Genomic DNA, 27,275 nt, shown 5'->3' on the forward strand with positions numbered 1-27,275 from the left:
GAGGGCCTACCCTGCATGATCTATGGTGATGTCTCACAAAACATGATATTCTTTTTTTTTTTTTTTTAATTTTAAGTTTATTTATTTATTTTGAGACAGGAGAGAGCATGAGCAGGGGAGGGGCTGAGAGAGAGAGAAAGATGGAATCCCAGGCAGGCTCCATGCTGTCAGCACAGAGCACGACGTAGGGCTCGAACTCCTGAACTGTGAGATCATGACCTGAGCTGAGATCAAGAGTTGGATGCTTAACCGACTGCACCATTCAGGCGCCCCCCTTTTTTAAAAAAATTTTTAATGTTTTATTTTATATTCGAGAGAGAGACAGAGCAAGAGCAGGAGAGGGGCAGAGAGACGGATACAGAATCTGAAGCAGGCTCCAGGCTCCAGGCTGTCAGCACAGAGCCCAATGTGGGGCTCAAACTCACGAGCAGTGAGATCATGACCTGAGCTGAAGTCAGATGTCCAACTGACTGAGTCACCCAGGTGTCCCCAAAACATGATATTCTTAAGGGCAAGGTAGACAGGCAGCCTCCCAATATATGAATAGATGAACAAAACAGATTGTGGATATATAGTCAAAAACGTGAGAAAACCTGACCCCAATGGAAAGTTTCAGTCCCTCACCCAGTTTGGAGACTTGAGCTAGGTTCCATTTCTTATTCCAGAACACTTTGCCTGAAGGAGAGATTGGGTCCCCATGAAAAAGGGCCCTACAAAATCTTATCAATTATAGATAGTAGTGATTCTGCTAGTCCTTCCCCCTAAAGGCCTACTGCTATTTCCTCAGGCAACTGAATACTGGAAAAAAGGGAATGTCCAGGTATTCCAAAGATTTTGGATACAGAGCGTGAATTAATGCTGATACCAGGGGACCCGAAGCAATATCGCTGGCTCCTCTGTTGGAATAGAGGTGTCTGGGGGTTGGAGTTGGTAATAAATGAAATCCTGGCCCAGATCCACCTCACAGCACCAACTTAACCAAGTAGTGGCCCTCATTTGCAGTAGACGTACCAGATGTAGTATCTTCATTAGAGCAGATGATCACAGCCTTGGTTGCATGAAATGCAGTTATTGATCTAGCAATGCATTCTTTCCATACCCATCAGAAAGGAGGATCATAAGCAATTTGCATTCACACGAGATAGACAACAGTATACATTCATGGCCTTGCCCCAGAGCATTGTTAATTCTACTGATCACTGTCATAATATAGTATGAAGAGACGTGGACCATCTGGACATTGTGCAGAATATAGCATATTGGTTCTCTATATGATGATGTTGTATTAATTGCCTCTGATTAGCCAGAAGGGACAATTAGTGTAGATGCTTTTGTAAGACACATGGCTCCAGAGGGTAAGAGATAAGTCCTACAAAGAGTTGGGTGAAATTTCCCCAGTGGTTTGAGGACATGCTGAAACTTTTTCTCCAAATTAAAGAGCAAATTAGTACACCTTTTCCCTTCTACTACCAAGAAAGAAGCACAGTGTTTGGTGGCCCCTCCTTTGGGTTTCAGAGGCAGCGTATTCTTCATGTGGGAATACTGCTATGATCCATTTGTTGAATGACATTCAAGGTACTTGCTTTGAAGAGGTGCTAAAGTAGGAAAGGGTTCTGTAGCAGGATGAGCCTACAATACAAGCAGCTTTGCCCCATGTCCATACAATTCAGCAGCTACCAAAGTATTGGGATTTCTGTGGTACAGAAAGATGTTGCATGGAGCCTCTGGAAAGCTCTAATATGGAGGTAATGGCACAGATCCCTCAGGTTCTAAAGCAGGTCTGTGCTATCTGCAGCAGGGAACTATTCAACATTTGACTGACTTACCATCAAAGATCTCAAATTCATCATACTGCTTCTCACTGAGAAAGTACTCCACCGTGAGGGAGATGTTATAGTCAGGTTCCACTCTCACCAGCCAAGAGCAGGTCTGGAACTGGGGATAGCTTCCTGGGTAGCTCTGACTCAGGATCACACCCGTGGAGTCTGTCAGAAGCTCATTCGTTGGGCAGTGCACTTGGAGAAAGAAAGAGAAATACCAGGTACATGGGATGGAGATGGATCTGGGGCCAACACATTTCTCTGTCACAAAAGACAACCACTGGAACAAGAGTATTTGAGCACATTCAAACAAGATCCCAACACCCATCATTATACTGCACCATGGCATGAGGGGACCTCAGATTCTGTGTCAAGGGTACTACATTCCTGGGATTCAGGCGAGGCCAGTTGTTGGGATCACATCCTAGCTCAGATATGGGCTTTGGAGTAACTGAGGATTATACATACAGAAACAACAGTAAGGCATCCTTAAATCCAAGAGTTAATCTAGTAAATGGGTTTGATTTGTACAAAGAAGAGTATAGGGAAGAGGTAAGTACATAGAATCTTGAGTCAAACACACCTGGATTTATACTGTCACTTACTAGCTATGTGGTCTTGAACAAATTATTTTCTCTCTGTGCAATAGGTTCTCCACCTCCAATGCAGAAAGATAACACCTGCCTTACAGGGTTATTGTATTATACAACATTATATAATTGTACATTAGTTAACATTATATATATATATATATATATATATATATATAATATTATAGAAAATAACATACTTAAAGCATGCAACACAGTTCTTTCATAAATTGTAGAGATGATGATGGTAATTACACCAGGAACAGAAGAAACTAGCAGAGCTTGGCTATGGCTTGATTAGTAGTATTAAGATATCTAAAGACAAATATGTCACCCTAAGGAAGACAGTCAATGTAGAACTTAGAACAGGAGTGCTGGAGGGGCTAGATTGGGTTTCTTGTGTCTGTCACCAGGGAGGCTAGAGAAGATTCTGGGTCAGAGGAGCCCTGCACATCCTGGAAACCAGGGAGGTGCTCTCTCCTGGGGGTACAGGGAAGTGTCACTAAATCCTATTTGAAATAAATTTGAGGATGATCCACCTCTATTTGCTTGGGCTGAGGACTCCACAGTAAAGTTTTGAGGACTGAATCAACTTCTTCAGTACCTTGAAAGAGACATGCCCTGGGCAGTAGCTCCAAGTATCCCAATCACTATCCCAATCACTGCAAACAGAGAAATTGGTATTTTGCTGTGTATGTGCCTTTAGACAGGCTTCCTGAATGTGCTGGATTCTAGGACACTGACAAAGGAGAGTTTCTGGAACTGCAAGGCCAAGGACTAATTCCTGGATTACAATTTGAGATGAGGCTGTCTGGGGAGGAGATTTAGCTACTCACTCTCCACCCATTTCCTCTGTTTCCTTCAAACCTTCTGCCTTCACAGAAATGAGGCTTTCTAATCAGCACTGGGTCTGGGCTAACAGACAAAATGCTTTATATGGCCCAGAATTCACACAGCTCATCTGGGATTCCTCTGAGTAGCGTTGCAACACCCCCTTTTTTTTTTTTAAGTAATCCCTACAACCAACATGGGGCTCCAACTCATGACCCGCAGATCAAGCGTCACATGCTATACCAACTGAGCCAGCTAGGCTACTGAAAGGGGGAGCTTTGGAAGGCACTAACTAGCTTCTCCTGGGAGAACTTCCTTCTTATTTTGTAAATGGGAAAGGAAAGAAAATGGCATCTTGGACTAAAACGGCCTTGCTTTTGAAATGCTTCCAATTTCACTATCCTGATATCTACAGGTCACGGAAGTATGCTGATATTTAATTCCCCCTAGGCTTTGTGGTACAGTCCAGGTGGTACCAGATCTGCTCTTGAAGCTCTCACCTTTCCTTCTTTCTTTCTTTTTTTAAAAAAAAAATTTTTTTTTCAACGTTTATTTATTTTTGGGACAGAGAGAGACAGAGCATGAACGGGGGAGGGGCAGAGAGAGAGGGAGACACAGAATCGGAAACAGGCCCCAGGCTCTGAGCCATCAGCCCAGAGCCCGACGCGGGGCTCGAACTCCCGGACCGCGAGATCGTGACCTGGCTGAAGTCGGACGCTTAACCGACTGCGCCACCCAGGCGCCCCTCTTTCTTTTTTTAATATGAAATTTATTGTCAAATTGGTTTCAATACAACACCCAGTGCTCATCCCAACAGGTGCCCTCCTCAATACCCATCACCCACCCTCCCTTCCCTCCCACCCCCCATCAACCCTCAGCTTGTTCTCAGTTTTTAAGAGTCTCTTATGTTTTGGCTCTCTCCCTCTCTAACTTTTTTTTTTCCTTCCCCTCCCCCATGGTCTTCTGTTAAGTTTCTCAGGATGCATAGGGGCACTTGTACCCCAGTGTTTATAGCAGCACTTTCAACAATAGCCAAATTATGGAAAGAGCCTAAATGTCCATCAACTGATGAAAGGATAAAGAAATTGTGGTTTATATACACAATGGAAGCTCTCACCTTTCTACTTGAAACTCCTCCATTGAGGGGAAACAGGCACGCCCTCTCAAATGAGATTGGTTCCACAGGTTTGCCTTTTTGTGTACAATTATCAGATTTGGGCATTAGTGTTTATAAGTTTTTCTTTCTCCTTATGTTCAAGATGTCTGGCCTTTGAAGGTTTAGTAGTATTCTTCCACGAAACCATCTAGTCTTGATGTCTTTAATGGGGTTTCCTCTGATAACAATCTCTTTTATTTAAAAAAAATTTTTTTTCAACGTTTTTTATTTATTTTTGGGACAGAGAGAGACAGAGCATGAACGGGGGAGGGGCAGAGAGAGAGGGAGACACAGAATCGGAAACAGGCTCCAGGCTCCGAGCCATCAGCCCAGAGCCCGACGCGAGGCTCGAACTCACGGACCGCGAGATCGTGACCTGGCTGAAGTCGGACGCTTAACCGACTGCGCCACCCAGGCGCCCCAACAGTCTCTTTTAAAGAATTAGGAAAGTATAAACTTTATATCTCTACTGGGGTCAATTTTATCAAATTATACCTTCCTAGAAAATCATTCATATCATTAATTTATCGGCACAGATTTGTACAAGATTTGTACAAGATCATAATTAAAAAATTTTCTTTTGCTTCAATGGTTATAGTCCATTTTCCCTTTCTTATTTTTCTATATTCCTCCTTTCTCTCTCTGTTTAATTTACCTAATGGTTTGATTATTTTGTGGCTCTTTGTTCCAGGCACTTCTTTTTATTTATCAGTAAGGCTGTTTTTGCATTTTATAACTCATTCATTTTTTAAAATTCAAAATTTTTGAAATATAATTTATGTACAATGAAATGCACAGATCTTAGGTGCATGGTTTAATGAGCTTTAGCAAGTGTATATGCCTGTGTAACCACTACCATAATCAGGATATAGATTTTTTCTGTCACTCAGAAACTTGCTCTCATGCCTCTCTGCAATTAATTAGTATGACCTGCCCCATGCTCCAGGAAATCACTGATATTATTTCTATAACAACAGATTAGTTTTGATTATACTAGAATTTCATGCAATTGGAATCATACATGTTGTTATTTTTGTGCCTGGTTTGTTTTGCTAAACATTATGTTTCTAAGATTCGATCCATGATGTTTTGTGTATTACTACTTCATTTATTTTTATTGCTCTGTAGCAATCACAGAACAATTTTTTTGTTCATTCATTCTGTTTATTATTAATGAACATTTAGGTTAGTTCCAGTTTTGGATTATTATGGAATTCATATACAAGTCTTTTTGTGGATATGGGTTTTCATTTCTCTTAGGTAAATAACTAGGAGTATAATTGCTTGGCAATAGGGCAGGTATATGTTTAACTTTGAAAGAAATTACCCGTTTTCCTTGGGGCGCCTGGGTGGCGCAGTCGGTTAAGCGTCCGACTTCAGCCAGGTCACGATCTCGCGGTCCGTGAGTTCGAGCCCCGCGTCGGGCTCTGGGCTGATGGCTCAGAGCCTGGAGCCTGTTTCCGATTCTGTGTCTCCCTCTCTCTCTGCCCCTCCCCCGTTCATGCTCTGTCTCTCTCTGTCCCAAAAATAAATAAACGTTGAAAAAAAAAATTTAAAGAAATTACCCGTTTTCCAAAGTGACTGTATAATATTACATCCCAACCAGCAATGTATAAAAGTTCCACTTGCTCCACATTCTTGTCAACACTTGGTATTTTCAGTCTTAAGTTTTAGCTATTCTAGTGGGTGTGCAGTAATATTTCATTAGGGTTTTAATTTGCATTTTCCTGATGACTAATGATGTTTAGCATCTTTTCATATACTTATTGGCTATTCATACATCTTATTTTGTAAAGTGTCTAGTCAAGTCTCTTGTTCATATTTTTATTGGATTGTTTTATTATTGAGTTGCTGAAGTTCTTTACATAGTCTAGACAGAAGTCCTTTCAAAAATATATGTATCATTAATATCTTTTTGTATTCTGTACTTTGCCTTTACTTTTCACATTTAGTTCTGTCAGTTTTCCTTCATATTTTTTGAAGCTCTTTTATCATATGCATATAACATATATATCTTTTGTAATGGAATTAACTCTTTTGTCATTATACAATTTCTCTATTTCTGGTAATACTCCTTGCTGGCAGTATTATCTGAAATTATGTTTCTTATGTTTAACATTTGCATGTATATCATTTCCTCTTGTTCAATCTATCTGGTATTTATATTTAAACTGCATCTTTTGCAAGAAATAAGTGGTTATTGTTTAAAACCTCTAAATGTTGGCATGGTTTTTATGCAGCAAAACTTACTGATATAACTATATCATTCAAATATTATATGTACCTACTTATTTTTGGTCTGTCATTCAAAGAGGTGTGTGAAAATCTACAACTGTAATTGTGAATTTGTCCTTTTTTCCCCATAATTCTGTCAATTTTTCCTTGATATATTTCAATATCATGTTGTTAGGTACACAGAAGTTTATGACTGCTATATATGTTTGATAGATTATGTTTATCAGCATGAAATTTCCTCTTTATTTATTTTAAAACTTTTTGCCTTAAATTCTATTTTGTCTAATATTATCTTTACTACACAAGATTTTAGAGGTTGGTACTTGCTATTTTTTCAAAGTTTTGTTTCATAACAGGGATGAGTGAGACCTTTCTAGCTATGCCTTTAGGGAGGCAGATGAAGATATTCAAGTCTAAGTTTATGGAAAGCCTATAGTTAAACTTGTTTTTTACTTAATCTGGAAGTCTCTCTCTTTGGATTAGCAGTTTTATTCAGTTATATTTACTATAGTTACACATATATTTGCACTTAGTTTTGCTACCTTATTTTGTGTTTTCTGTTTGCCATAATTTTTTTCTCCTTTAATGCTTCTATAGGATTAATGGAGTTATCTTTATTATCTTTATTTTTGATTATGGATTTAGAACTTACAGATACCACGGTTATCCATAATTAAAAAAAAGACCTATAAGTTTAAGCTTTCTTTTTAATACACGTATTTTAACTAATGTAGAGGGTTAATCAATATCTATGCTTCTCCTCAACAAGCAAGGGTCCTCAACTCACTTTTTCTTTCTTCTAAATAGGTTCTCCAATGTCATTTATCTGTCCAGTTGTGTTTGTATTTTTAAGTTTACTACAGTCTGTATTGTTTAGATTATTACCCTATTTTACTGATTTCTTAGCTCATTGTCACTTTTTGCATCTGAATCATTATCTGTATTCACTTTTTTCTTTTTTTTAATATTTATTTATTTTTGAGAGAGAGAGAGAGAGAGAGAGAGAGAGAGAGAGAGAGACAGAGTGCAAGCAGGGGAGGGGCAGAAAGAGAGGGAGACACAGAATCTGAAGCAGGCCCCAGGCTCTGAGCTGTCAGCACAGAGCCTGACGCGGGGCTTGAATTCATGAACTGCAAGGTCATGACCTGAGCTGAAGTTGGACATTTAACCGACTGAACCACCCAGGCACCCCTGTATTCATTTTTTTTCTTAATGAATATGGTAGATATTTCCAGTCTTTACAAATATTAGGTTTTATTTTTGTTTCCTGAGCATACAAAAAACTTCACTTTCCATCCATGTGCTTATTTCTGGTCAATGAGATGTGAGTAGAATAATGTGTGCCACTTTGGGCTGAGGAGGTGAAAAGCCCTTAAGCAACTCTTATTCTCTCTTACTCTGTTGCACTGTAGGATCCAGGAGCAGGCCTAGTTTTCAGATGGCAGCACAAGATTCAAGAAGCCTGGATCATTGAGTCACCAGCATTATAGTCACTGCACTATAGCAAATTTTGCCTGAAGGAGAAATAAACTTTTGTTCTGTTAAGCCACTGAGATGTGGGGATTGCTTGTTAATGTAACATATGCCTGACCTATCCTGACTAATGCACTGAAGTATATCTGTTAATTATGCTTTTAGTAAGCAGTAACTTTACATAGTCCTTGTCTGCCTGAAGATTTCATTAATATATTCCCACTCTTAAATGATAACTTGGTTGGGTTTGGAATTTGAGTTTATAATTATTTTTTTCTGCTGCATTTTGTCTTTTGGTGATGCAAATAATGCTGAGTCTGATGTGTCTTTTCTTTGTGATGGCTTTAACTTCCTTGATGTTCTATAATTGCACTGTAATGTTTTAGATTTGAATTTCACCAAATTTTCTATATTGCCATGGTAAGAGGCATGCTTTTGAAATAATAGAAAAGTGTCTGATTCTTGTCATAAGGGACTAGGATATCATTGGACAGGGCAATGGCTGAGGTATAAAGAAGTAGAACAAGCCAAAAGAAAAAAGGAAATTATATATTGAAGGGACTATGAATGGAAATACAACTTATGCGTATGGATTGGAAGATTTAATATTGTTAAGATGGCAATACTACCTAGACTGATGTATGGATTCAATTAAATCTCTACAAAAATCCCAGGTGGTTTCTTTTTTTTTTTTTTTTTTTATTTTTATTTAAAAAAAAATTTTTTTTTTTCAACGTTTATTTATTTTTGGGACAGAGAGAGACAGAGCATGAACGGGGGAGGGGCAGAGAGAGAGGGAGACACAGAATGGGAAGCAGGCTCCAGGCTCTGAGCCATCAGCCCAGAGCCTGACGCGGGGCTCGAACTCACGGACCGCGAGATCGTGACCTGGCTGAAGTCGGACGCTTAACCGACTGCGCCACCCAGGCGCCCCCCCAGGTGATTTCTTTACAGATCTTGATAAGCTGGTCCTAAAATTAATTTAGAAATTCAACAGATCTAGAATATGCAAAAGAAGAACACAGTTGAAGGACTCCCACTTCCTGATTTCAAACAGACTACAAAGCTACAGTAATCAGGATAGTATAGTGCTGGCATAAGATGATCAAGTCAGGAAGATGCTATCTATCTATCTATCTATCTATCTATCTATCTCACACTCATATTCCACATATGAGTGAAATCATACATGTTTGTCTTTCTCTGACTTATTTCAGTTAGCATAACACTCTCTAGCTATATATGGTAGAATAATAGCCATAAAAAAGAATGAAACCTTGCAATTTGCAATGACATAGACGGAGCTAGAGAGTGTTATGCTAAGTGAAATAAGTAAGTTAGAGAAAGACAAACACTATATGATTTCACTCATATGTGGACTTTAAGAAACGAAACAAGTGAGCAAAAGGAAAGAGAGAGAGAGAGAGAGAGAGAGAGAGAGAGAGAGAGAGAGGGCAAACCAAGAAACAGACTCTTAACTACAGAGAACAAACTGATGGTTGCCAGAGGGGAGGTGAGTGAGGGGATAGGTCATGTAGGTGATGGGGATTAAGGAGTGCACTTGTGATGAGCACCAGGTGATGTATGGAAGTGTTCAATCATTAAATTCTATACTTGAAGTTAATATTACACTGTATGTTAACTGGAATTTAAATTAAAAAAAAAGAATAGACTTACAGAAAAAAAATAATAGAACTGAAGATCAAGAAATAAATCCCCAAATTTATGTAAGTCAACTAATTTTCAACAGAGTGCCAAGACAATTCAATGGGGGAAAGGATAGTCTTCCCAATAAATGGTGTCACAGCAACTGGATATCCATATGCAAAAGAATGAAGTTGGACCCCTACCTCATGTTATATATAAAAATTAACTCAAAACATATCAAAAACCTGAATTTAAGAGCTAAAACTATTAACTCTTAGAAGAAAATATAGGTGTAAATCTTCCATGGATTAGGCAACGTTTCCTTAGATATGACATGAAAAGCACAAACAGCCAAAGGAAAAAAAATATATATTGAACATCATCAAAATTAAAAACTTTTGTACTTGAGGGACACCTGGGTGGCTCAGTCAGTTAAGTGTCTGACTTAGTTTCAGCTCAAGTCATGATCTCACAGTTCACGAGTTCAAGCCTTGCATCGGGCTCCACACTGTGCAGAGTCTGCTTGGGATTTTCTCTCTCTTTCTCTCTCTCTCTGCCCCTCCCCCCCCCATGCACTTTCTCTCTCTCTGTCTCTCTCAAAATAAATAAAAATTAAAATAAAAAACCCACAAAAATCCTTTTGTACTTGAAAGAACATTATCAAGAAAGTGAAAAAACTGGGGTGCCTGGGCAGCTCAGTCGGTTAAGTGTCTGACTTTGGCTCAGGTTATGATCTCATGTCCTGTGAGTTTGGCACCACACCAGGCTCAGCTCAGAGCCTGGACTTCTTTGGATTCTGTGTCTCCCTCTCTCTCTGCTCCCCTCTGCTCACACACACACTCTCTCTCTCTCTCTCAAAAAAAAATAAGCATTACGTTTTTTTGAATAAATAAAAAGAAAGTGAAAAAAACACCAACAGAATGGGAAAAAATTTTCAAATCACGTATCTGATAAGGCACTTGTATCTAGAATATATAAAGAATTCCTACAACTCAATGATGAAAAGATAAATAACCTAATTAAAATAGGCAAAGGATCTGAATAGGCATTTTTGCAAAGAGAATATAGAAATGGAAAGTAAGCATATGAAAAAATGCTCAACATCATTGGTCATCAGGAAAATACAAATCAAAACCACAATGAGATAGACACCCTTTATACCACAAGGATGGCTGTAATTTAAAAGACAGAGAATAATAACAGAGAAGATGTGGAATAGTTGGAAACCTTATATACTGATGGTGGGAAAAAGATTCAGCCGCTATGGAAAACAGTCTGGTCATTCCTCAAAAGGTTAAACACAGAGTCACCATATGACCCAGCAATTCCACTGGTAGCTATATACCTAAGAGAAATGACAACCCATGTTTACACAAAAACTTGTATATGAACGTTCACAGCAGCATTATTCATAACTGCCAGAAGTGGAAATAACCCAACTGTCCATCAACTGATGAATGGATAAACAAAATGTAGTACCTACACAACAGAACATCATTCGGCAATAAAGAGAAATGACGTACACTGACACATGCTACAACATGAATGAACCCAGAACACATTGTGCTGAGTGAAAGAAGTCAGTCACAAAGACTACCTATTGTAGTATTGCACTTATATGAAAGATCTAAAATAGTCAATTTCATAGAGACATAAACTAGATTGGTGGTTGTCTAGAACTGCAGGAAGGAGGGTCTGGAAAGAAATGGGAGTTGACTGCTGAGGGGTCCAGGGTTAATTTTGAGGTGATGAAAATCTTCTGAAATTGTGTGATGGTTACAAAGCTCTGAATATACTAAAAACCATCAAACTATTCACTTTAAATGGATGAATTACATGGTACATGAATTATATCCCAATAAAGCTGCTATTGTTAAAAAAAGAAAAAGCCAGTGAAGGGTCACATCTTGAGAAGCCAAGCACAACATCAAGTCCTAGAGGGAAGTATGAGTCTGAGAACAGGAGTAAAGCCAAGAAGGCTGGAGCCATGTAGACACAGAAACAGAGCCAGAGATGAGAAACTAAGTCTGGAGCAAATCAGGGAGGTTCTGGAGCAAGATCAAAGCAACAGCCCACTTTTATTGGGGACTGGTTGTTTGGTGTGTGGGTAGGTCAGCTCAACTCATAGATAATGACTTTCTCTATGTATTGGCAGCCTAGTTCTAGGGCTGTGGCTTCTTTCTTTCTCACTAACAATCTATATTGCAGACTCTCTACTCTTGCCTTATGAGAAGTGGGGGAGAAGCTGACCTGTTTCTTCATAGACTACTAAAATATTATTTGGTAGCAATAGTACCAGAAGCAGTAGTAAGAATTTAATAGCCCGCATTGGGCAGTTACTATGTGCCAGACATAGTTCTAAAGTGCTTTACATCATTAACCCATTGAATTCCTCACAATAAGTCCATGGCATAAGTAATATCATTATCCTTATTTTAGAGATGAGAAAATTGAGGCATAGGATAGTTAAGTATCTTGTCCTAGGTCAGATGTCTGGTGAGTGGAGAGTATGGTTTTTGGTCTTAGTTGGGATATCTTGATGAAGCCATTCATCTTCTGTCAAGGCATCACACTAGAATGAAGACAACTCTTGGTTGCCTAGTTCAGCACACAGGACCTTGAGCATATCTGCACTCCAGTAGGGCCAGGTTGGTGTGCAAGCCCACCTCTTCCCAAGGTCCCAGAACTCTTCCTTCCAATGATCAGTATGCCGTTTCCAGAGAATACCAGTTAGAACAAAGGAAAACAGAAATAGAAGTGATCAAGTGGTCACTATGGTAATTTGTAGCCCCAGACCTAAGAGTAGGACAGAGAATCTCTCTAGAGCAATCGTTAATCCAAACAAACAGACATTCACCAAATGACCTCTTACTTTATGGGCAGGGACTGGGAATATAGGGAAGAGTAAGACAAAGGCTATGTTTTGGAGGAACTCCAGATCCATAAAGGCATGGCTCCGTGCAATTACCTTCACATATTGGGGGTGGTCCTTCAAACTGTAGGTAAGTTCCAAGTTTGCAGGTCAGGATTTCATTCCCTACCAAGGTGAAGCCAGGGAGGCACCTGTAGCGTACGATGTCACCTGCCAAAGAGAGACCAATATAGGGGTTCCCTGGAGAAGTCTGGACAGAGCATCCCTTAGTAGTTCAACCCACTTTTAGGCAAGGCAATCAGTGATGGGTTCCATTATGTTCAGATTTAAATAACCACTCAACTCCACTCAAATGACCCAGAAAACTGCTGCCTACTTCTCACAGCTCAGCCTTGCTAAGCCTAAGAATGTTTCACATTCCAGGAACTTTTTATAGTGTCTTGTGTGGACTTATTTCTCAAAAACATACTGACTTGAATCACAGAAGAAAACTGCCTTCCTGTCTCCTCTGTCTAGCTATGGCTAAAAGGAAGTATTGGTATTTTTGGTGCAGACTCTGTTGACAGAACATTACCCATCTTGCACTGGGCCTACTGTTTCTTGTGGACTGGAGGGACAGATGAGCCTCGCTGGCCAGCCCCACCCCAACCCAGTCCCTCCTCAACTGCACAGTCCTTGCTGGTTTGGGAGAGGGTACCTATGTTGAATTCTTCATTCTCTGTGACGACTTCAGCGTTGGGGAGGATGGTGGGAGGAGGGCATTTGGTGAGTGGATAAGCTGAAAAGACAGAAGCAGACAAGCCGGTGTAAGAACACCATTCTTGGGGCACGTAGCCATTTACTCGTTCAATCCCTCACCTTCTCCTTCCTCATTCATTCACATAGATCCTAGTGACTATTGATCTGTACACAGGGTAAGTTTAGCCAAGTACTGTTTTGCTTATCTGCTGTCATCTTTTTTTTTTTTTTTTCTGATGTGAAACCTAGGAGCCATATGGTAACACCAACAAAAAGGAGAGAGCATCTAAGAAGTCAGTGATGGTCACTAGCACTGAACGAAGGGGAGAGAAGCATTTCCTGAGCACCTATTATAAGTCAGGCACCTTCACACACTGTCATCTTTAACTCTCATGATGGCTGGTCCCCCTGTGAGGCGTTCTTACTCTATTTATGAGGCAGCTGAGATTCAGAAAGGTTCAGTTACTTCTCCATGGTCATACAGGAACTAAGTGGCACAGGGGGCTTGAATCCAGGTCTGGCTGCTCTCAAATCCCATATTCTTTCCACTGCTCAGCATCTAAGTACTGTGTGTGGCTCATGTGAGTGCCCATTAAAGCCAGCTGGTTTCCCTTCTGACCTTTGGCCAAACATCTCTGGCTTCTGTGGACTTTCCAAATGGAAAACCATCCCTCTGGGCAGAGACTGGACTGTGTGTGCATGGTGTTACTGAGGCAGAGCCCAATATGGGCTCATAACTTGGCTTCCGTTTACTACATGGCATACAATTTGGTGCTATGCAAGTGTGAGCTGCTGTTGCCAGTGTTGCTGCTGTTATGATGACTTCCAAAGTCACCCCAAACCCTGCTATGTTTTTTAAAAAAGAACATTCTCTTTAAAAAATTGCAAATGTAATACATGATTGCTAGAGAAAATATGATATTTTCTATGAAAATAGTAGGAAGAAAATTAAAGTCCTCCACTGGTCATTCAGATAACCACTGTTAACCTTTTACTGTAAGTTCTTATAGTATATACTTTCTGCACGTATATTTTTCTCTTACAACATTTGCAGCGTGTTGTGTACTTTGCGTTGATCCTTGTGCACTCCCTCTTATATTGCAAGAATTTCCCTATGTAATTAAATTTCTTTTTTTTTTTATTTTTATTTTATTTTATTTTTTTTTAATTTTTTTTTCAACGTTTATTTATTATTTTTGGGACAGAGAGAGACAGAGCATGAACGGGGGAGGGGCAGAGAGAGAGGGAGACACAGAATCGGAAACAGGCTCCAGGCTCCGAGCCATCAGCCCAGAGCCCGACGCGGGGCTCGAACTCACGGACCGCGAGATCGTGACCTGGCTGAAGTCGGACGCTTAACCGACTGCGCCACCCAGGCGCCCCTGTAATTAAATTTCTTTAAAAAATTTTTTTCTAGAGAGAGTGCGAACAAGGGAGAGGGGTAGAGGGAGAGAGAGACGGAATCTTTAGCAGGCTCCACATTTAGCAAGGAGCCTGACATGGGGCTTGATCCCATGACCCATGCATGGATCATGACCTGAACTGAAATCAAGAGTTGGATGCTCAACTGACTGAGCTACCCAGGCACCCTTGTAATTAAATTTCTTAAAAAATGATTGAAATGAGTTCATAGGATTTAGTTGTATGATTGACTAGAATTTATTTAATAGATGCTCTATTATTAACCATTTAGGTTTCCAAGGTTTTGCAATTTAAAATAAAACTGTGATAAACATCCTTCTATATATGCATCTTTTATGAATTTTTTTCTTTTTCTTTTCTTTCTTTTTTTTTTTTTTAACTAGGAATGATTTCTGGATCATAGGGTAGTTGTATTTTTAACTTTCTGAGAAACCTCCATACTGTTTTTCACAGTGGTTGCACCAGTTTGCATCCCCACCAACGGTGTAAGAGGGTTCCCCTTTCTCCACATCCTCGCCAACACCTGTTGAACAACACCTGTGTTGTTAATTTTAGCCATTCTGACTGGCGTGAGGTGATATCTCATTGTAGTTTTGATTTCTGTTTCCCTTATGATAAGTGATGTTGAGGATCTTTTCATGTGTCTCTTGGCCACCTGTATGTCTTCTTTGGAAAGATGTCTGTTCATGTCTTCTGCCCATTTTGAAACTGGATTATTTGTTTTTTAGGTGTTGAGTTTTCCAAGTTGTTTATACATTTTTGGATCCAACAATTACACTACTAGGTATTTACCCAAAGGATACAAAAATAATAATTCAAAGGGATACATGCACCCTGATGTTTATGGCAGCATTATCAACAATAGCCAAATTATGGAAAGAGCCCCAATGTCCATTGACTGATGAACAGATAAAGAAGATGTAGTGTATATATACGATGGCATATTGCCCAACCATAAAAAGAATGGAATCTTGCCACTTGGAACTATGTGGATGGAGCTAAAGGGTATTATGTTAAGCGAAAGAAGTCAGAGAAAGATAAATACCATATTTCACTCATATGTGGAATTTAAGAAAAAAGACAAACATAGGGAGCAAACTGAGAGGCAAACCAAGAAACAGACTCTTAGCTATAGAGAACCAACCCATGGTTACCAGAGGAGAGGTAGGTGGGGGGTGGGGGACATGGGTTAAATAGGTGATGAGGATTAAGGAAGGCACTTGTCGTGATGAGCACCATGAGATGTAAGGAATTGTTGAATCTCTAAATTCTACACCTTAAACTAATATTATACTGTATATTAACTAATTGGAATTTAAATAAAAATTTGAGAAAAAGGAAAAAAACCAGGAATGATTAAAGCGTATGACCTTTTTAAAGTATGAGCATCTCCTACTGAACATCGATAATCTATTCTTGGAAATCAGACGTTCCATGTAAAGATGCTAAGTAGGTGCCTAACTTCCAGAAAAAAAAATCAGTAACAAGAAATCCTCACTTAAACACAGCCTGAGTGTTTAATATATTGTGGTTACTAGTTTGATTGGGGTAGATTTCCCATTATATTAAAAAGAATTACACATTTCTGCTCAACGCAGAAAGCTGGTGGAATACTGAAAAACAAAAAAATGAAAATTCCCCAAGTCCCACCACCACCAGGCATAACCACCGTTAGCCTTTTGGTGCATGACCTTCGGTCTTTTACAGACAACCCCTCCTCCCAGAGCACACACTACATCTACCATGTTATTGTTAAAGAACTCAAGGGCAGGGAGGACATTTGGACTCCTCTGTTTCACTTTGTCCTTACTTCCCTTGCTCCTTGGGGGTGAAGCCCTGATACAGCTTAATCAGATTCCAGTATAGGTTAACATGTTAACTGGTGGGGAGGGCTCATTGCTTTATGACAAGTGGTAGCCAGCTCAGCAACAGCCATTGTGGGTCACTGCATGTTGTACCCTCTTATGGATTCTTTCTGGACATACTCTTTTCCATTCTATTGGGTGTGCTGGGCTGGCCTTTCATATGAAGCTTTTAAAGCCAAGTTAGTATATGAAGAGACATGTGGGCAGAGAGAGAAAATCCCAAGCAGGTGCCATGCTGTGAGCGCGGAGCCTGATGTGGGGCTCTATCCCATGAACTGTGAGATCATGACCTAAGCTGAAATCAAGAGTCGACGCTCAACCGACTGAGCCACACAGGTGCCCTGGATTGTTTCTAATTTATCAGTTTTAAGTCACAGTTCAAGGAATATCTTTATATACGTATCTTTACACAATTCCCGGAAATAGGATTGGTGGGTCCTAGATCATTATTAATTAGAAATCTTGGCTGTAAGTAACACAAATCAACTCAGGGTAAGAATACGTGAAAAACAAAAAGCCTCTCAGAGAGGAGAGAATGCGAATGTGGATTTGTATACAGGCCTCATAAAGGTGGAGGACAAGGAACTGGGGTCCACCAGGAACCCAGGAAACCTTCCCCACATGTCTTGGTCACTTTCTTTCCACAAATCAGAACTTTCTATTTCTCAGTCTACAAGGACAGGAGAAGACAGGCAATCCAGGCCACTTGGATTTATATCGTCCCTCTTCTGCAGATGAATCTAGAATCTCTTTGGTTCAACTTCAAGTTCCCGAGAGAGGACACCTGATTCCCTCTGCTGAAGTCAGGTCAGGGCCCACCTATGGTTCAAGCCACTGTGGCTGGGGTTGGCGGTGGACACGGAGTGGGGTAGAATATACAAACATAGTTGACAATTGCCCATGTGAGAGAGGCAGCTAAGGAGATCATTACGGGCTCTGCAGACAACCAAAAATGTTTGACTGTGGTTGATCACACTGTGTATAGCTTTTTGATACGCATTTTCACACTGCCCACCACCAAGGGAGCATCTTCCTGCAATCTTCCCATCAGGATTATCATTTTAAACATTATTACAGGTTATTCTCTAATATTAAGAGCCTACTTTTTCCATTTAATGCTTTTTGCTTTGAAGGCTACTCTGATTGCTATTGTTGTTTGTATTTGCCAAATACATCACTACCCATCCTTTTATGTTCAAACTGTCACTGTACCTTAGTAGTGTTCCCGGATGGAAAATATAGCTAAATTTTATTTAACCTAATCTAAGAGTCTTTGTGTTTTTCATAGGGAATTGGGCTTTGATAAGTTTGTATTTGCCATAGTAACTGAACGATTTTATTTTATTGTTTAATTCTGCACTGTCTGTATCTTTGTTCCTATAGTTTCCATTGCTTTCCACCTTTTGTATATGAGCTATGTTTTGCTTACTTTTTTTCTTTCAGTGATTTAAAAGTGCTATAACCTATTTTTAACTTCTTAGTGACTAAAATACATACTCAGAACCCTGATTTTTCTAATTATCAAAGTTAGTAATTGAATAATATCTACTGATTCTACCCCCATGAGAGAAAAGGATATTTCCTTTCTCCTATACCTCTTCTAACTACTTGGGTATTTGTTAATATGAAATGATTTCTTAAAAATTTTAAAGAATCATTTGTATTCTGTTTGGAATCTATGTTTTCAATTATTATTGCTTAAATCTGTGGTTAGCTAGTTAGTGCTTCCATTTTAATCTTTCATACAACTTCTCTGAATTGAGTTATTGGTTCATTCCTCAGTGGATGGCTACATCCTTGAGGAACAATTCAAATTGAGATGTGGGGGACAATGATTTTAAGCTCTTGGATGTCTGCAGATGACTGTCTCTTGCCTTCACATGTGACGTTCCCAAGTGTCTTCTTCCTTAAACATCTATAAAAACGCCTCTTTTATTTTCTGGAATTGAATGCCAAGAATAATTAGGCACAGGATTGTTGATTTTGGCTCCTTGTAGTTAACTTTCTCAGCCTGGATTCTGGTAGATTTCTTCTACCCTTCAGCCTTGAGATTTGAAAAACTTGCCAGGCTGGTTTTGATTTCTCCTGGTATGTAGTGAGCTCTTCTGTTCTATACGCAAGTTTTTCCCTCATCTCAGAAGAGTTTTATTTTATTATTTCTATTCCATCTGGCTCTTTTTGTAGATACTTTTTAATCAGTATGTTCTTTGTCTACTGGATCTATTTGCCATTCTCTCCTCTATAATTTTCAAATATTTGCTCACTTTCTTCTCTGTGTTGGGCTTTTATTCCACATCTCTGAACTGTTTTTCTGCACTGTTGATTCTGCTCTTTGTTGATTCTTATGCCAATTTAATTGTGCTGCTACATTTGTTTTTTAAACTTTTTTTTTTATTATCTAGCTCCCCTTGTAAATAAAAATTTTAATTTGAAACTATCACAAAGGTATAAGAAAAGTTGGCAGCATCGTACAAAAAACATTTTTCATGAACCAGAAGAAAATGACCGACATTATGCTCCATAACCACAGAATATTTTAGTGTGCATTTCCAACAAACAAGCACATTACCCTGAAAAACCACATACAAGCACTAAAAGCAGGAAATTACCTCTGATATGGTACTTCCAACTAGTCACCATGTCCACTAGTGTTTTACCACTTGCCCTAGTAAAATCCTTAATAGCAAAATGATCCAGTTCAGAATCATACACTGTATTTCGTTGTCATGTCCTTTTAGTCTGGAAGAGTCCCAAAGTCTTTCCTTGACCTTCATGGATTTTACACTTTTGAAGATTCTATGGCAGTTAATTGCTAGTCTGTAATACTATTTTACATTACCCTCACTTTACGTTTGACACATTCCTCATAGCTGGATTCAAGTTGTGCATCTTTATGGGACTATCACAGAGGGGATGCTGGGTTCTTCTCTTTGTACCCAGTCTGGTGGGGTATGATTTGTTTGTCCTGTTATTCATGATGCTCACCTGGATCACTTAATTAACATGCTGTCCTCCAGGCTTCTCCACTCTAAAGCTGTTCTTTTTTCCCTTTGTGATTATCGTGTGAGGAGATAGTTTGAAGGTATGGAAATACTCTGTTCCTCATAATATTTTAATTAACTGTTTAACTAACTTACACCTGTTTGGATATACATGGTGTCCTGGTTTATTCAATCAGCTACAGTTTGTTACCAATATTAATTCCTTGGATGCTCAAATTATCCCCATTATGGTCACTGGGAGCCCCTTCAAGCCCGTGTCTATGTCCCTCTGTCACGTCTGCATCATTCCTTGAGTAGTTCCTTGCTTTCTGCCATAAAATGTTCCAGGCTCATCTTGTACTTTCTCTGCCTCAGTCCTGGAGTCAGCATTTCTTTAAGGTGTTTTGGTCCATTCAAGTGAAAATGGTATTGGAAACCAGTAACTGGAGCTAGATGTGTTCATTGCTATTGAGGAGTCATTACTTCAAAGCCCTTTTAATGGGAAGAGTTAAGGGATGTATGTATGTGTACACACCCACATTCACACCCTCATTTCCTTCTATATCTGTATGTACATATTGAAAACCATAGCTCACATTGATACCTCCAATTCCAACCCAATTCCCTGGGTATATTCCAGTTTTTGTTCTTTCCATATTTCTAACCCTCTTCTCTTTCAGTGAGACACCTGTTGTCCTTGATATATTCACTTATCTGATCAGTCACCTGTAGGGAACTGAGATCCCATCTCTCCTGCCACAGCCCCCTTACATGAATACCCTACTCACTGCATCCCCCACCCCAGACTCTGATGGGTCCTCAGTGTGGATACCTTCCTCATTCTGCTGGGGCTCCTACCCCACATGGATGTTCCTTCCATTTGCTCAGAGCCTGGACACCCCATGCCAGCCCTGTCCCTGGGCAGCATGGACTCCCTCTCCCCTCTGACACCCCAGACTGGCTCACGCCCTGAAGGGATGGATGTCACTTTGCTTCGTCCCATTTAACAGCTTTAGGACTGAATCGTTCAGGAAGGGAAGACATTTAGCTCCCCTTTTATTTATCTCTTATTTGGAGATCTCTTATTTGGAGTCCATATTGTCTAGACTTCTATGCTTTCCAAAATTTACTTCTACTTCCTAAACTATATGTTTTCAAGGGCATTTTTCTCTGCAATTCAAATCCTATTTTCTCATTAAAAAATACTGCAGAATCTTGTTCATAGGTCTCTTTAAGGTACTTGTCTTTTATACTTATTAGTCCTTATATGGGAAGGAATTTATTTAGAGCTAATATTTGCCTACAGAAAGGCAGACATTCTTTCCCCCACACCAGTCCTGCTCCCCAATCTCCATGTCTACCTCCCTCTTTTTCTTTAGTTCTTGTCTCAGATATCGCCTCGCAACAGGTTTTCCACAATTATTCTACATGAAGCAGAGTTCCCCACCTTTCATTTGCTATCTTATTTGTTTCCTTCATAGCAACTTATTACAAATTGCAAAGATTTTATTTGTCTGCTTATTGGTTTGTTATCTCTGTCTCCTTGGAGGAAGAAAGCTCTATGGGGAGCAGGCATTTCACAGAGCAGGAAGCATGAATAGTCAATGAAGATATGAAAGGATGCTCACCTCATCATTAACATAAGAGTGAAATGCTATTTCATGAATCCACCAGATTGGCAAAAATTTTAAAATCTGATAAAACCCAGTGTTTGCAAGATGGAGCCAGGAATAAAGTCAAGCTTTCCTGATTTCCAGTTCAAATATATGTAATGCTCTGCAAACTGTAATATGGAGGATTATTCTATAGATGGACATAAGCCCACAGAGAACTTTCTATAAGTTTTTCTCTGCTATATCCACTATAACAAAAATGAGGAAGTATCCGGGTCCGCAACTTGGGGCTCTCAGAAGAAAACTGGCTGCCAATAAGGACAAACCTACCCTGAATTGTTCATGCTCCTCCTGCTTGAATTCTCCATGACTTCACTTGTGCACAGCACTTCCTGTGAGGTCAACAGAAGCCCTGGATTCCAGCGGAGTGGGACAGCCCTCTAGAGGGTGCCAAGGGACAAGCTGGGGCACAAGTAAGTGGAAAACCCAGCCAGTGAGTGGATGTGAACCAGCTGGGTGAGAAGCCTCATCCTGCTGCCTCTAAGCTTGGATTTGGCACCAAGGGTCAGCATCATGTGCCTCTCTGCCCTAGAGTGTGTGTGAAGGAGGAAAACTTACAAGTATGGAGCCCTGTGCTGGGAGATTTCACATAGGTGAATACATGGAAGTCTTATAACTCCAAGGACACTGAGGCTGAGAAGCTATGTAACTCATTCAGAATCACACAATTGTGAATAGTGGAGCCAGGGGTCAAGTGCAGCCCTGATTCAAGAGTGTAGTGCCCCTCTTTCACACCAGGCTTCCATACTGACCAGAGAAGGCTATGGCGAAGATCCCACCCATAGCCGCATCACGGTGGAACTTGAGCAGGACCTGGTTGGATGAGCTGTGCACTGTTTTCTTGGCCAAGCTTCGGCTGAAGACTCCAAGCTGTGGAGCTGTCTGCTGAGGCCCATCCCTGCACGTAGGAAAGAAGGTGCTGGCATGTCATGAGTTACCACGGCTGCCTGCTCCACCCGGTTCCATCAGTGGCCCTCAAAGAGACCTGGAGTGGGAGGCTGTGACTCTTCTTGTGCTTGACACTGTCTTTCTCCAATGTCCTGTAGACCTCCCTCTAATCTCTCCCAACTCAGTCTGCTGACAAAGCTGATAGAGCCAGCAAGGCTCACACTGACTCCTCATTCACCTGATTCTTCACCAGCCCAGCCTCCATAAAGGGCTTGGGGGCAACAGTCTCACCCAAGAAGCCACTGGAGCCACTGGGCAGGGATGCAGGTCTTATCACAGGTTCTCTGAGACTGAACAGCAGTAGGATGGGGCTGAGGAAGAGCTGCAGGAAGCTCATGTTACTATCCATGCCAGCCCCACTTCCTTGTCCCCAAGCAGAGATATCCCCAGTTGTCCTTCTAGGCAAAGGATTCCTTCCCTGGAAATGTATCTAGTCCCTCCTATCTGTTCTTAGCTATAGCCTGGAAAGGAAACTGAAAATTAATCCAGGGCAGTCTGATTATGGTTATCCAGCCCTGGGAATTTGGGCAAGAGAATCCCACGATCCCCTGCTGATTCCCAGAATGGCAGTAACTCCCAAACAAAAGAATTTTTAAATTATATATTTGTCCAAAGATCCGGTGGTTTGGAAAGGACTGTCTAGGAGACTACACTTATTGATTAATAATTCATTTTCCCATTTTAATATTCATTCAAGATATTCTAACTCTCACTCAGTGTGGAATCGTCAATTTGGTAACCAGTAAGCCACATGTGGCTGTTTACATTTAATTAAAATTAAATAAAGTTTAAAAGTCAGTTCCTCAGTCACTCTAGTCACATTCAAGTACTCAGTGGTCACCTGTAGCTGGTGGCTATGGTACTGGACAGCACAGATACAGAATGTTTCCATTACTGCTGAATGTTGTGTTGGACAATACTGGCTCAGCAGGAGATGATCAGTGGGACTTCACAGAATTCTACCCCCAAACTGTCGCTAGTCTGGGTAGCTTATGTTAGGTAAATGTAGGATTTTGGTTTGGACTCTGGAAAAACTGAGAAAAGTTTGTGTAGCTATGACCATTCCTATTCACACACCCACCCACTTGTCCTCTGACCCCGAGGTGGGACTCTAGGTTGGAAATCACTGCCCTGCCATTACTCTCCCTTCCAGGAGTCGCAAAAGGTAATTTGAAGCTGAGCCCTCATTAACTACGTTTATTTGAAAGCCAGGAGGTGGACGACCACTTAAAACCACGCAGCTCTTGGTTTTCTAAACAAAGAAATGAGTAACCCCAGTTTAGAGCCCAATTAAAACCCCTTTCTAATTGGCTGTCGACATGGCAGCTGGCCCTACCAGACAGTGATGAAGTCTCCAGAGGGTTCTGTCTGCAGCAGGCTGAGGTTGAGGCGGACGCCATGACCAATGGGCACGGTGATCAGCCAGACACAGTCCTGGGAGCTGGAGTATGGACTGGGGAAGCCCGGGGAGTACACAGTGCCATTGGAAGAGGTGATGTTCCCACCACAGGGGACTGCCAGGGAAGGGACACAAACACAGATGAGTGTGGGAGATCACCCCCCACCTGAAAATTCAGATGACTTCCTTACAAAGTGTAGGCACCCAGCACAAATTATCCTGCTCAGGGAGGTCAGGAGTCATGGGGAGAGGTGATGGGGCTGCAGATGACCATGTGTGGTTTTCCCCATTGGTCCTAGCACACCACTCCTCATCTGGCCCCTGACCTTCAGAGCACATGCCTCTGGGGGCCAGCCTCAGCCCCTGGCCTCTCTCTTCTTCTTGTGGATGAGGCCAGCCCAGAAGGAAGGACCCACTGGAGCTCTCCCCTCTCCCTTCCTAGGAATGGAGAGGAGGAAAGAATTCAGAGTCAGGGCTGTAGTTCTTTTGCTGGGATGAACTAGGAAATTATGGGAGTATTCCTCTCTCTCTCTTTATTTGCTTCAAGATTCTTAGAGTGGTACATTTGGTCTTGACCTAAGAGATGAGGATTCTTGTAGTGAAGACCAAAGTTGGGTTCAAATCATGGCTAAACCATTTATTGGCTGGATGGCCCTAGACATTAGTCTAGACTCTTTCGTCACCTGTGAAATGGGAATAAGGGTATCCCCATGTAGGACTGTGGTGGTGGTTCCATAAACTGAGGCAAGTAAAATATCCAGCTTGGTACTCAGATCACAGAGAAGGCATCTGCTGCATAGATATGATCCTCTATCCCTATTTTCCTGTCCCTTGAAAGTAACACCCAATTTTAGGTTCACTCCGATGTAGGCTTTGGGTAAGGGGATGAAGAGGCCATGAAGTCTCCATAATGTTCTGATTCAGTCACCAGGGAGGAGAAAAAAGGGCAAAAAAACAAACATACATACAAACACCCCCTGGTCCAGACTAATGAGTACATGTGGCTGGCATGAGGCAACAAGCAGACATCTGGATGGGGGCAGACCAAAGCGAAGAGAAAGAATCCCAATGCCTCTAGGCAGAAGATACGGTTCCTGTGAATGCACATGCATCCTGAAAGGGGTATGCATGGACACACCCCCTTTCCTACACATACTGGACATCCACTCAGTGTCAGTGTCAGGCGCAGCCTGGGGAAATGAAGGGGAGCAAGGATACCGTGGCACCTGGTTTTGCTCTGTAGCACTCACAGCCCACTGGGATACAGCTAAGTAGATTGGTGTTTACAGCATAGGGTGGAACACGCTGTCAACACAGAATGCCATGGGAACAACTGGAGGACCCCTCCTCTGGTCTTGTGAGGGTGGGCAAGGATTCTTGGTATTATTTCCATTTAGACTCAGACCTGAGGGATGACAAGGCTAAGTAGACAAGGCAAGAGAGGAGAGTGATGTTCTATGAGGGAGGGACAGCATGTACTAAGAACCAGAGGCAAGAGAACAGGGCACACTGGGATGACTGCAAGTATTTCAGCTTCAGACATAAAATCTGCGAGCGTGGAGAATCCTGGGGGGTATGCAGGGACCAGGCCCTGAGGGACATGGTGCGCTACCTAAAAGAGTTTGGAATTTACCCCAAGAGAGATGAGGATGCCTTGCTGGCTTCTGAGCAGGGGAGTGTCTGGAGTATGTTGATGGTTTTGAAAATGCACACTGGCTACACTCGGAAAAATGGATTGAGGAGGGCAAGACTGAAGGCTGGGAGACCAGTGAGGAGCCTCATCAAAGTGGTGGCCTGGATTAAGGCAGAGGAAGTAGATAGAGAGAAGTGGATGCATTTGAAAGGTAATCAGGATGTAGAATTATCAAGACTTGGTGAATAAGTCAGATGGGGGAGAGGGAGGGGCCCAAATAAGGGCCAAGTAACCAGGTGACTAAAGGTGCCCTTCACTAGATGGATTTCCATTGAATGACAGAAAAACGATGCCTTTAATTTCTAATATATTAGGATTTAGGTGCCTCTGGATAAGTGAAGCTCTTTAAAAAGTTTTTGGATATACAAGTGTAGATCTCAGGAAAGAGATAAAGATTACAGAGTCTTCCCTTCTGATGGGTTGGGTTTCCCAAGGGTTGAGTAGGTATTCCCTTGGCTGTGGCCCACATTTCCTCCAGGTCCTCCCAAGGTTGGCCCAGAGGTCTGTGCCTAGGACTCTTTGCCCAGACAGGCTGGGTCCTTTCTATATGAAAACAGGATGGACAAGTTTTTCCTGGACTCCCCAGCATGGGTGCTTCCATGGGGCATGGGAGTACTCTGATCAGTTAGGAGGAGTCACTAGGGATGAGGAGGGACATACCTTCACACCTGGGTAGGGGGTGGTCCCAATTCCGGTTGGTGCCATGTTGACATGTGAGGACGGGGTGGCCCATCAGTTGATATCCTGGCAGGCACTCGAAGGTCACTGATTGTCCAACATTGTAGCCAGCTCCCCTCACAATGCCATTGGCAAAGGGCTCTGGGTCTGGGCACTCTTGAAGTTCATAGGCTGGAAAAGATCAGGAGAGAAGGTTACTTTATTCTCTTTGGACATTTTCCCCTCAACCAGAATATAGGAGCAGCAGAAAGTAAGCATAATGGTGAAGCACCAAGACTTGGACTCCGATGGACCTTTGTCATTTACTAGTTGTTGGCTTTGGGTAAGACGTTTAATTTTTCTCTGCCTCTGTTTTCCTATTTAGAAAATGGTTATTGTGAGGATTAAGTGGGATATTATATGCATAGCTCTGTGTACAGTATGGCACATAGTAAGAGCTAAATAAATGTTATCTGTTATTACTGTCTCCATGGGAGAAAAAGGTTTAGGGAAGACAATGCTAGGTTGAACCCTTATTCATTGAGTACCTGCTTGGGGCCAGGCATTGACCTTGGTTCTTTCATGTGGATCATCTCATTTAATCCTGACAACCATGTTCTAGATCACAAACAAAGGAAGCAGTCAGGGGAGGACTTGAGTGGGGTCTTTCTGACTCTGAGAAACTAGAACCTTTCAAGATGGAGGGAACTTGGCAGGAGTAAGTCAATCTTGTGACTAGAAGAAAAGCTTGTCAGAGGAAATTGTTAGATAAAAAGGAATATGTGTGACTGTAATACAAAAAAGTCCCTCCAAAGAGCAAGAAAGCGACTTCCTTGAGAATAGGTGAGTCCAACTCAAAATGAGATACCTTGATGGAAGTACTGGAGGCCTGTCCCAACAGGGAGGGGTTGCAGAGGGGTTTACTGAGCATGTGCACAGAGCATAGACTCTGATTAATTGGATCCACAGGAAAAAGAACAGCTGTTGTGTCCGGAATCAGGCCCACCCTACACAGGAAACTGGCAGTGGGGTAGACAGAGCTTTCCACAGTGGAAATTCTCAGTGGGAGTTGAGATCAAATGAATGCTCCATGGAAGTGGATGAATTCATTACATGTAATAACAACATAAATAACAATGATCACGAAGCTGACATTTTCAGAGCCCTCCTTCTGGGATGGTGACTATGTTGTGTATTTCCAGTCAACATCTTCCTGAGGGAGGCCTCGGTGGGAGGAACCGGGCAGGTTTCACTGGGAAATCATTGAGGTAATTG

The 27,275-nt window shown here is 41.3% G+C and overlaps 1 protein-coding gene across 1 annotated transcript in view; it reads right to left on the reverse strand.

The window, feature by feature from the left end:
• Positions 1 to 27,275, reverse strand: part of CSMD2 (CUB and Sushi multiple domains 2) — a 607,194-nt gene that overhangs the window by 73,260 nt on the left and 506,659 nt on the right. Inside the window, exons 42-47 of the mRNA XM_030326876.2 lie at positions 26,004 to 26,192; positions 23,588 to 23,765; positions 22,056 to 22,201; positions 13,322 to 13,402; positions 12,721 to 12,834; positions 1,827 to 2,015 (exon numbers count right to left, since the gene is read on the reverse strand). Coding sequence (XP_030182736.1) covers positions 1,827 to 2,015; positions 12,721 to 12,834; positions 13,322 to 13,402; positions 22,056 to 22,201; positions 23,588 to 23,765; positions 26,004 to 26,192 — 897 coding nt within the window. The remainder of the gene's footprint in view (positions 1 to 1,826; positions 2,016 to 12,720; positions 12,835 to 13,321; positions 13,403 to 22,055; positions 22,202 to 23,587; positions 23,766 to 26,003; positions 26,193 to 27,275) is intronic.

This window comes from Lynx canadensis, chromosome C1 (genome assembly GCF_007474595.2).
Source record: "Lynx canadensis isolate LIC74 chromosome C1, mLynCan4.pri.v2, whole genome shotgun sequence".
Lineage (NCBI taxonomy): Eukaryota > Metazoa > Chordata > Mammalia > Carnivora > Felidae > Lynx > Lynx canadensis.